Here is a 10,496-nt window from a genome sequence, read left to right on the forward strand (position 1 = left end):
GAGCGCGCGCTGCGCCGGCGCCGCCGCGCGCGCCTCTGCGTCGTCCGCCTTTGCCTCCACCGCCGCCAGCAGCTCCGTCGGCCCGCAGCGGCAGGCACGCTCTATGAGCCGCGGTATGAGGTGGGCGAGGCGGCTGCCCGGGCAGAGCTCCAGCAGGTGCAGCACCATCGGCCCCGCGGCCGCTTCGCCGCCGGGGCGGCCGAGGGCGCGAGAGAGGAGGTGCAGCGGCTGGCACCCGGCGGCCTGGCGGGGTGAGGGCGGAGGGGGTCAGGTTTGGGTGGCGGTGAGGTTGTTGAGGTGGGAGTTGGGGGGGCTCCGTGTGTGCATCCAGTTGTCAGGCATGCCGCTGGTTTGAGTGCCGGGGGATGCTGCGCGGACAGCCAGCGACGCCGACGCGCCCGGGAGCGCTCAATGAGGGCGCTGCAAAGGAGGGCCGGACGCACGGCGCCGGCGGCCGCAGAGCGCGCAGAGCGAGTGGTCGCGGCAAACCATAAATCAGGACCCGAACCCACCGAGGAAGCTCCGGCGAAAGGCGAGCCCGGCGCGCACAGCAGCCGCAGGCACTCCACGTCGCTGCAGGCCGCCGCGTGCTGCAGCAGGCCGACCGCCGCCTCCGCCGCCGCCGCCGGCGGCTGCGGCCCCGGCCCCGGCCCCGGCCCGCCCGGCGGCGGCTCCGAGCCTGCTGCGGCGGCGGCCTTCGCGGCGTGTGCGTGCGCCAGCAGCGCTTGCAGCGCGCCCGGGCGGCGGCCGAGGAGCGCCGCGCGTAGCGCCAGGTCAAGAGCATCCAGGCGTGCGCGCTCGATGTTTGAGTCGACGGGCGCGGGCGCGGCGACTCCGAGGTGAGGGATCAGGCCGCCGGCGCCAGCCAAGGGCAGCACCAACAAGGGCTGCTGCTGCTCCTGCTGATGCTGCTGCTCTTGCTGCTCTTCTTGCTGCTGCTCCTGCTGCTGCTGCTCCTGCTGCTGGGCGTCTGGTGAGGGCGCGATCAGCTCCGCGACGACGTCCGTCCGGCCCGCGTGCGCTGCGTACGGGAGCAGCAGGTGTCGCGCGTGCGGGCAGAGAGCCGCGAGCGCTGCGGGCGCGTCGCCGCTCGAAATCGCGGCGCCTGCGCAGCCGAGGGCCACGGGCGGTGGCGTGCCGGGCGGCAGCTCGCGCGCCCGCATGGCTGTGTGGGCGGCGAGCCACTGGGCCAGCTGCAGCGGCCCCAGGCGCGCGAGGCGGCGCCATGAGACCGCCGCATACTGCCATGGGGTGTGGGGTAAGTGGACCGTGTGCTGCCGCCGGAACCACACGTGCAGGAATTCATCGCTTGTGAGGTGGGTGTGCAGCGCCTTGGCCGATAGGCAGGCCGCGCCCAGGTCGTCCACGCTGGAAAGGCAAGAGAAGATCGCTAACAGCACATCCCGAGGGAGCTGCACCATGCTGACGTCGAGTTCCAAATCATATCCTCCTTTTGCCGCCCTCTGACATAGGGGCAAGGGTGATCTGCTCATTTTTGACCAACTACCGGGGCTTCATCAAGTCGTATGGGTGAATCACGGTGTGACAAAGCCGTATTCGACATTGCACGAGGTACACAGCGCCGGGTACATACAGGCACCAGTGTGCGGAGGAACTGTGGACACCTGCGGTGACCCAGCGCGCGCTGGTGCAAATGCCGGTGATGAGGGTGTATGTACACACACTGTTGAAATTGTTACAGTACGGTGACCAATCACCGGCCGTTCAGCTCGTGGCAGCACCACAACCGGTCGTGCCGCTTCGTGTGCAGACTGCACCGCGACAGGCCCGCCTGTGTCCTGCCTCAGCGCTGCTGCACTCCCGCTGATTACGGCTTGGCACTGGTGCAGCGGCCGACAAGGGAGTGCATGACCACGAGATGTGCAGATACCGCAATTTCACAACCAAGGATAGCAGGGCGCAACTCATCACGGATCTCGGCGATGGCGCGTCAAAGTGGTGCTGAGTGTGTCGAGAAGCCAGGCGCGCAGTTGCGCCCCTCACATAAGATCAGTCAGCAGTGACGCAGGCTGACAACATCTAGACCTTACAGCACGTTTCAAGGCGCACAGTGCACCAAGAGTGTCGGAATCAATTAGCGCCGCAACAAGCCACCACGGGCGCCCGTGCAAGTTGCATGTGGCCAAGGTCCTTCGTGTTGCAGAAAGTCAACGGTGCGTGAGTCAGTGGCGCGGGCGGTATTGCTGCGGCCGCAGCAAAGGGCTGCAGGCCGCGTGCAGACCTCTGGGGAATCTCGGTCCTATCATCTGAGGCACCTTTGTGCCAGCAAAATCGCTCGGCTGCAAAGTGACCAACCCTTGTACAGAGTTGACAATGACCGACAACATGTGCAGCAGTGCCAACGGTCTTGTATAGACCAGCGGCTCTTGATCACACCACAGCAGCTGAGGGTGGTGAGACAGACAGAGATGAGATCGGAGGTTGGGTTATAGCGCCATCCAACGGGGCGCTCACCAATGGGGTTTTGAGGAGGGGCTAGGTGACGATGCTCCTGCAGCACCAGTCACACACGGTAGTACAAAGGGCGTCGCGCGGCCACGGGAAACGCCCGTGGCCCGCCGCAAAAGTAAGGCTCCCCATCAGGCCTCGCAGCAAGATGTGCCGCCCCGCGCGGGGTCGTCGGCCCGCAGCCGGCCCCCGTCCCGCGGGCTGGGCACCCGCAGGAACCCGAACAGGGCCGCGGCCGCGAGCGCCACGCACGCGACCGCCCCGAACACGAGGAACTGGCCCCCCGCCACGTGGGCGGCGAGGCCCCAGGCCAGGCCGCCGCAGAGCGGGCCCAGGCCGCGGACAAGGGACGCGAGCGTCTGGCCGACGCCGTTGACCGCGCCGAGTTGGGAGGGGTGGGGCAGCGTGTTGACGAGGATCATGGACCCCGTGAAGGCGCAGCACTGCGGACGAGATTGCGTTGAGGATTGGGTGGGCGGATGTTTGTTGGCTATGTGACGGCAGGGTCATAGAAGGAGATTGTAGCCCTCCACCGGGCTTGAAGTATCGTGGGGAATTGTGCGGCAGCAGGCCGTAAGCGATGCATGCATATGCACAAGCTCATGTGCGCCCGTGTTGCGACATGCCCGCACACTTTCACGTACAGTGCCTGCACTGCCAAAAAAACTCTCTCTCCTGGACCAGAGCCAATAAGAAAGAAAAAAAATGCAAAGTGCATGCGTCGTGCCTGCACCACAGCCTTGGCAGCCAGCACCGCCGTCAGCAGACCGGCCGGCAGCGCCGAGGTCGCGCCCCGCGCCGCGGCCGCCAGCGAGGGCAGCGGCAGCGCGAGGCACACCGCGGCTGACAGCAGCAGCCCGGCGCGCGAGAGCGGCAGGGCCCCGAAGCGGCGCTGGAGCGGTGGGTACCTGCAACCAGCCAGCAGGCACGTGCAGTCGTTGGAGCACGTCAAACGCTGACTAAATTATTTGACTAATCGTACTTGGCATTGTTTCAATGCAAGTACGATCCTGCACCAGAATTCATGGTCGCTCAACAGGTTGACCTTGCGTGGGGCTCAATCATCTCTACCAAGGCGTTCATCCGCAATTGCGCCTGCCAGCTGCCAGCGCCGCCCGCCGCAGACACGCGAGCCCCTCACGCACCCAAGGAGCGAGAAGAGGATGAGGCAGGCGCCGTTAAGGGCGAGGGGCACCGCCAGGTCAGCTTCCTCCATGGCCAGGCCGCCTGCCCGGGGGACGGGGTGTTTGAAAGTCGGGTTGGGGTGCAACATGAACATATGCGGATGGGAGGTGCAGCTGCTAGGGGGGCTGCAAAAGAGGATGCGTAGCAACGCGAAGGCTGCCGTCTGGCGAAGAGACAGGGTGCCCTGCGGCAGACGCGTGGCAGGCTGGGAATGCGCTCAAATTGGCAGGTGGTGGCAGGGCGTGGTGGTGGAGGGCCACCACTTCAGGGTGCCCACCTGACCACCCTAAGGCCCGCAATGCAACACACCAGTCCACGCCATGTCACATCACATCGCTGCATACCGCATCGCGTCACCCCACGCCACCCTGTCAGACACCACCACACCACACTGCAAAACACAACGGCGCTCGACCGGCGCCTGCGGCTTGAGCCGCTGGGGGCCATCCCTGATGTTCCGCCAGGCGGGCCCCAGCCCACCTTCAGAGATCGGCGCGGATGCAAAGATTGGCATCACCTCATCCAGCATGCAGAAGAGCAGGCACACCGCCCCATAGCCCAGCAGCGCCAGCACCACCTGCCGATCGCGGTGCCAGGGACCGTCCGGCGCGCCGCGGTCTGTGCTGTCGCGATCTGAGGAGCCGTCCGGCGAGCAGCTCAATGCACGCGGCGAGTCCGGCAGGAGCCTCTTGCGCTCGTCGCCGCTGCCGTCTCGGCCGGACTCCTTGTCTGCAAATTGGTCAGGGCTGCTCGCCTCTGAGGGCTGTGCATCGCCCACGTCGCCGTTGCCGCCCCCACCTCGTGGGCCCCCGCCGGCACAGGGGCCAGTGCCCGCCGCGCGCTGCCGCGGCGACTGGTCCCCGAGAGCGCCTCCTGCCGCGTCCTCGTCGCCGCCACCGCCGTCGCCGCTGCTGCTGGCTATACCGCTGCCGCATTGGGACCCTCCCCCAACAGGTGCGAGCGCTGAGGGCTGGCGGTATGACTGCAGCAACCAGCCACTATCAATACGCTCCACCCGCTTACTCGCAGTTGCAGCTGCACTGACATCGCCGTGGCCATCAGGCCCACGGTCGCCGCCGCTGTCGCCGCGGCCGACCCTCAGGGCTGCCATCTCCAGGGAGCCGCCCGCGGGGCAGCTGCACGGCAGCTGCAGGCCGGCCGCGCCGGCGCTCGAGCCAGCCCGCCCGCCCTTCTCCACCTCTGCGGCTGCCCCCACTGCCGCCACCTTTGTCCCACTGCTGCTGCCACTGTCGCTGCTGCCCTGCGCGCTGCGCCCATACACACCCTGGCCTTTGAGGCTGCCCGTGCTCTTTCCTGAGCCGCCGCGCCGCAGCCAAAAGTCAGCTGCGCTGTCAACGCGGCCCAGGCCCTGGCCGCCAGCAACGGTGTCCGTGCGATCGCTTTTGCCGGCGCCGGCGCCGAATGCGCAGTCGGCGCGCAGCCGGCTGTACCTGCGGCCCCGCCACAATTCAGCTAGCCGCCGCGCCACGTCGCCGGCACTGACGCTTTGCGCCTGCAGTAAGCCCAACACTGCCTGCTGCTTCTCCTGCGGCTGCTCCTTCTGCTCCTGTTGCTGCTCCTTCTGCTGCTGCTGCTGCTGCTGCTGCTGCTCCTGCTGCTGCTGTCGCCGCCGCGCCACCAGGGACGGCAACGTCTCTTCCAGCAGCAGCGCGTTCCAAACGCAGCTGGCGGCGCTGCAGGCCGCCACCACCAGGCACGGGAGCAGGTACGGCCTGCCGGGCGCGTCCAGGGTCGCACACGCGGCGGGGTGTCAGGTTGTCTTTGAGAGCAGATCGAGAGTCCGCCTTTGGATCACTGAGTGGGCTTAGGGCTCGTGCATCATGCGTGCGCAATCAAAAACCCAAGCACCAGTATCAGGGTGCAATTGCGGAGCCCCACCTGGCCCGGAAGAGCCCGGCCTCCCCGCACAGCGGCGCCCCAGGCCAGCTGTCGCAGGGCTGCGAGAGCAGGCCGCCTATCGCGGGGCCCGCGACGCAGCCGATGCCCCAGCCCAGCGACATCAGCGCCATGATCTTGCCCTGGTGGGGGGGGGGGGGGCGGCAATGCAGGGGTGGCAAGCTCTGGCACCGCCTCCCTTGGTGGGGGTTGACGTGCGGCCCCCCAGTGCACGCCCCTCCATCGAATGAGAGAAATGAACCAAGCTTGTGAGCCGCGTGAGGCCCTGTCCATAGGGTCTGGACACCCCTCCCCCGTCTCACTTGAACTGGCCGAGCCCGACCCCACTCAATCGCGGGGCTGCCGGCTGCCCCACGCGCTGCGAAGCATCAACCAGGGTGGCCAGCCAGGCCCAAAAGCCGCGCACCTGGGTGAGGTCGTCGCAGCTCTCGCCGATCATGCACTTCCAGGCGCATATGATGCCGTTGAGCAGGCCCGCCACGACGCGCGCCGCGCAGGCGCCCGCGTAGCTGCCGCTCAGGCCGAACCAGACCAGGCAGACGGCGGTGACGCCGCTTCCAATGACCATGACGGGCTGTCGACGCATAGGGGTGTGTGTGTGTGTGCGTAGGTTTGTGTATGTGTGTGTGTGTGTGTGTGTGGGCAAGTTGAAAGGCCTGAGCCAAGAGGACAGCATTGGTGGCAGGGAGTCCGCAATGCAGCGATTGAGGCATTATTTGAGGCAGGGGCTGTCAAAGGGGCGTGGGCTGCCTCCAACCCCAGCAGGCAGGCAGCTGCAGCAGAGCGCCCCCGCCGACGCCGCCGCCACCGGCGCCGCCATCGCACGCGCGCCTGAAGGCCAGTTTGTGTGTCCCCCACCTTCCGGCCGTAGGTGCTGGACCACAGGCCCCAGCCGTAGGCTGTCGCGGTCTGGGCCAGCGAAAAAGAGGCCGCCTGCGCGGTGGCGCGCGACAATTAGCAACAAGAGGGCTCGATAGGGCTCGATTGCTAATCGACTTGGGTCCGCATCGGTCACGGCCAACGGGCGGGACCCCGGCCTTGCTACACCGCATACGTCATGAAAACCACGCGCCAAACCAGCAAGCGCATCTGCTGCACAATTGGGCCACCTCATCAATTCCCGCCCCGCCGTGAGGCGCTGAAGCGCAGCCGCCGCGGCCGGCGTCTCACCAGCAGCCCCGTCATCCGGCCGACGGTCTCCTCGCCGCCGCCGGGCACCCAGGCGCGCACCATGAAGACGCCGACCGTGAAAGGCAGGGTGACCATGGTGCCCTGTGCAAAGTTGGTCAAGCTGCCAAAAGGGAGGCGACAGGGGTGCGTGGGCGGGGTTGCGACGTATGTAAAAACGCATGCTGATGCGGCTGATGCACAGCACGAGTCAGGCTGCAGGTATTGCGAGTGGGTTTGAGGCTTCGATGTGGTGCTGAAATTGCCGGGCGGTTGTGTCACACGGCGTATGGCTCGTGTGCGATGCGCGGCTCCGCAGCATCGAGCACGGCCGCGCGCGGTTGGCAGTGTTCCGCCGCTTGCAAGCCGCTCACGTATAAGCCAGGACTTGTGTAGTGCGAAGACTCGACTGCCTACACTCTCGTTTGTCTCCCATTGCTGCTTTATCGTTGCGCAAGCGCGAACAAAAATGCTAGAGTCTGCGGACCAGCGAGGTTCACTCATGCACTGCCCTCGGGAAGCACCCGTGCCAACATCGCATACCGACATATTATTCGATGACTGCAGCGCAGCGACGATCGCTGGTTTTGCTTGAGGCGGCGGCATCAGTCGGGGCCCATCAGTTGCGCGGCAGCTGCTCCTGCACCTCGTGGCGAATCCTCGCCCTCAGCTGCGGCAACGACGTTCCTCACTCGCAGCCAACGGCGTGGTGCAATCGCAATTGCACGATGCTGGGCGCAGCACACCATCGTGTGTGTTACGAACGGCATGTTCGATGCCGCTGCAGTTGCACAACTCAGGTCAGCGTCCACCCTGGATGTGGACAGCCTGTCCACCTGAGTGAGCGGCGCTGTATAAAGATGCTTCATGGCGGCCCCATTCGTCCAGGTCGGCGGCAGGGGCGCGTGTCAAAGCGATGCGCCCTTGGGGGCCAAAAGGGCTCAGTGAAATCGCATGAGTCGCAACTGTTCAGATGACAAACAGTCGCATCAGAGTGAGCAGCGCACGAACGCACTATCGCGACCCTCATTACTTTGTATGTGCGTGGAGATGTTGCGCTCAGGTGCCGTGCAGTTCCGTGGAGCGCCTGATCATGTATCCCAGCGTTCTTGTAGTGCCAGGGATGGAAACAAGCGCATGCTTGGCCGGGCATCAAATTTGTGTAGAAGCTGGGCCGGTCCAGCTTGGCCCCCCAAAATATGTCGTCGTGCTTGTCACCTATGAGTGCTCAGGGTGCACCGGCAGTATTCTTAAACAATTGGGTTCACCGGCCAGTGACGTGCAGGTGTGTGACTTATGTGCAGATCCAGCAACTTACAAAAACGCCTGTCTTCATCAATATGAGATCCCAATACCTGCAATATGCCTTCGTGATTGCACTTGAACACGCTGGCCCAGCGTGGGGCATGTGCCAATCTTGCCTGGGGCAGTGCCATTGCAGAAGCTGCGCTGACGCCCGCCCTTTGCCTGGCTCCAGAGACCACGGCTGTCGCCAACCTACATTCAGCTGATCAAAAATCACATCGTGGGTTTCGGCAGTGCATCTCCCGGCGATTCAGTGCCGGTAAAGCAGGAGAGGCCTAAGACCATCTTACCGTACCTTAATCGCGCAAATAATGCCGTAATATTTTGTCATAAATGACCCAGTGATCAAAATTCGACCACTTTTCAGCCCAAACAGCGGTGAAGGATGTCTGCGGTGATAAGGAGCAACACAATGACAAGCGGGGCACTCAACATGGCTTCATATAGTCGAGTAAGCCGCGGCAGGACGAGGCAAGCGACTTGTCAGCCGCCAGCCTCGCGCGCAACATGCCTTCATGGCAGACGCACCCACTGCAGCGATGCTGCCCGCTGCTGCACGCAGATGATATCCATGGCGTGCCCTAAGCTGCGACACCCCTTTTTCACACCATACAGTTCCCCTGGACTGCCCCGGGCGGCCCCCGGCATGGCTTACGTCTATGCCCACCCCCAGCTGCACGAGCGCGCGGTGCCTCGGCAGGGCGCAGGGTGCCCCTGGTTGTGACGCGGTACCACCCAAGCGGCGAACAGCAGCCTGCGATTGGGGAGGAGCAGTCCTTTGCGATGGCCTTCCAAATGTGAGCACCAGCGCTTAGAGGCATGGAACATGGTAGCAGCCCTACAGCATTTCGCACAGCTTCGATTCGGTGTGCCTGCCCCGGCGCCCCAGAGGGTTGACTGGTCAACCCAGCATTGCGCGGCGCCGTCCCTGAACTCATATGCGCAGTATGTGAGTAAGCCCCTTACACGCCCCTTGTCACTGCAACTCACAGGTTGGACAAGGACGGCGATGGGCAGCTGACCCAGGCAGAGGCCTGGCGCCTGCTGGCCTTCGTCAACGTGAGCGCGCACACGCCTGAGCAGCCGCGCCAGCTGCTGTAGTTGTGACTGTGGCAGGGATACCACACATGCACACAGCATGAGCGGCCCCGCATCACAGAGCGCCTGCCCAAACACAGTAAAGAATCGTGACGCGTCCAAATCACATTGCCCGGGCCACGCTCTGCACCCCTCCTCACAGGCCACGCAGCGCTCTCGCAGCCCCTCAGCACCCGCGGCCCCACCCGCAGCCTCCGTGTCGTTGGCTGCTACGGCAGCAACCTCCGCAAACGCGCCGCCGCTGCATTGGGATCAGCACTTGTCCCAAGCGCTCGCCGATTCCAAGGGAAATGGCGGCACCTGGCGGGCGCTGCGCCGCTTTGTGGCGGCCAAGCTGTCGGGCGGGCTGCAGCGGCGGCCGCCGCGCGCGTCGGACCTGGCGTGGAGCGCGCTGGGCATGGCGGCGTTCATTGGAGCACTTGCGTTGCTGGCGGGGCGAGCGGGGTCGCTGCCTATTGTGGGGCCGGCGCACCAGCGGGTGGGTCGCGTATGAGGATACCGCGTGTGCACAGGCGTGGGTTCATGTGAGCAAGGGTGGGATGGGTGCTGGTTAGAATATAGGGACAAGCACTGGGAGGCTGATCAGGGTGGGGCACAGCCGTGTCAGCCGCGAGCCTTTGGCCCTTGTGGATAACCCGTCTCGCCGGCAGGGCACTGGGACTCATTCCAGGGCAAGCTGCTGTCTCTGCAAGGGCAACGCTGCAGAGGCGCACCCGCCTCACCCTCCACCTGTCACACCTCTGACCACCACAACAGGGCCCATCACAAGACCCCTTGCTCTGCCCACCCTGTTTCGAAAGCAGGGCCTGCCGCTGCTGCTGGGGTCCTTTGGGACGATGGCGGTGCTGCTCTTCGCCCGCCCCGATGCGGAGCCCGTGCGGCTGTGGCCAGTGGTCGGCGGCCAGCTGGCGGCGGCGGCGATAGCAGTGGCATGTCTTAAGGTGAGCGCCAGTGCTCTGACGCTTCGACGGGGCGGCTGAGCCTGGCTGCTCTCTGATTGTGACTTTCGAGCTGTGGTGCTTGTGGGTGTGCAATGCTTGCACTTGGTGTGCGCCTGGCGTTGTTGCTCGGACTTGAATAAGATTCTTGAAGGCAGGCTATATACCATCATGCGAAACATACAGCTCCCACCCATCTTTGGAATGCTGGTCTGCCCTGACCTGCCTGTGGTATTGGATGCCCCGGTCTCTGCGGTTGCCGCCATGTAGGTGCTGGGCACGAGCGCCGCGGCGCGTGCGACGGCGATGGGGCTCACTGTGGCTGCCATGATGCACATTGACGCGGTGCACCCACCAGGCGGTGAGTGCGCCCCAAAACACAGTCAGAATTCAGGCACTAGCCGAAGGGCTCGGGAG

General features: G+C 65.1%; 3 protein-coding genes across 3 annotated transcripts; 1 reads left to right on the forward strand and 2 right to left on the reverse strand.

The window, feature by feature from the left end:
* Positions 1–512: 512 nt before the first annotated feature.
* On the reverse strand, positions 513–1,421 carry MNEG_9862 (hypothetical protein; the record flags this gene model as incomplete). The annotated part of the gene is made up of 1 exon (XM_014041664.1): positions 513–1,421. A coding segment is annotated over one exon (909 nt), but the record flags the coding sequence as incomplete, so codon positions are not given.
* A 1,179-nt stretch (positions 1,422–2,600) lies between these two features.
* On the reverse strand, positions 2,601–6,837 carry MNEG_9863 (hypothetical protein; the record flags this gene model as incomplete). The annotated part of the gene is made up of 9 exons (XM_014041665.1): positions 2,601–2,912; positions 3,206–3,377; positions 3,615–3,696; positions 4,135–4,287; positions 4,678–5,387; positions 5,554–5,693; positions 5,978–6,145; positions 6,430–6,504; positions 6,742–6,837. The coding sequence occupies 9 exons, from the start codon at positions 6,835–6,837 to the stop codon at positions 2,601–2,603; spliced, it is 1,908 nt and encodes a 635-aa protein (XP_013897119.1).
* A 1,989-nt stretch (positions 6,838–8,826) lies between these two features.
* On the forward strand, positions 8,827–10,082 carry MNEG_9864 (putative membrane protein; the record flags this gene model as incomplete). Its single annotated transcript, XM_014041666.1, has 4 exons — positions 8,827–8,840; positions 9,036–9,102; positions 9,428–9,619; positions 9,945–10,082. Coding segments are annotated over 4 exons (411 nt in total), but the record flags the coding sequence as incomplete, so codon positions are not given.
* Positions 10,083–10,496: the final 414 nt, after the last annotated feature.

This window comes from Monoraphidium neglectum (assembly GCF_000611645.1).
Source record: "Monoraphidium neglectum strain SAG 48.87 unplaced genomic scaffold scaffold02093, whole genome shotgun sequence".
Taxonomy (NCBI): domain Eukaryota; kingdom Viridiplantae; phylum Chlorophyta; class Chlorophyceae; order Sphaeropleales; family Selenastraceae; genus Monoraphidium; species Monoraphidium neglectum.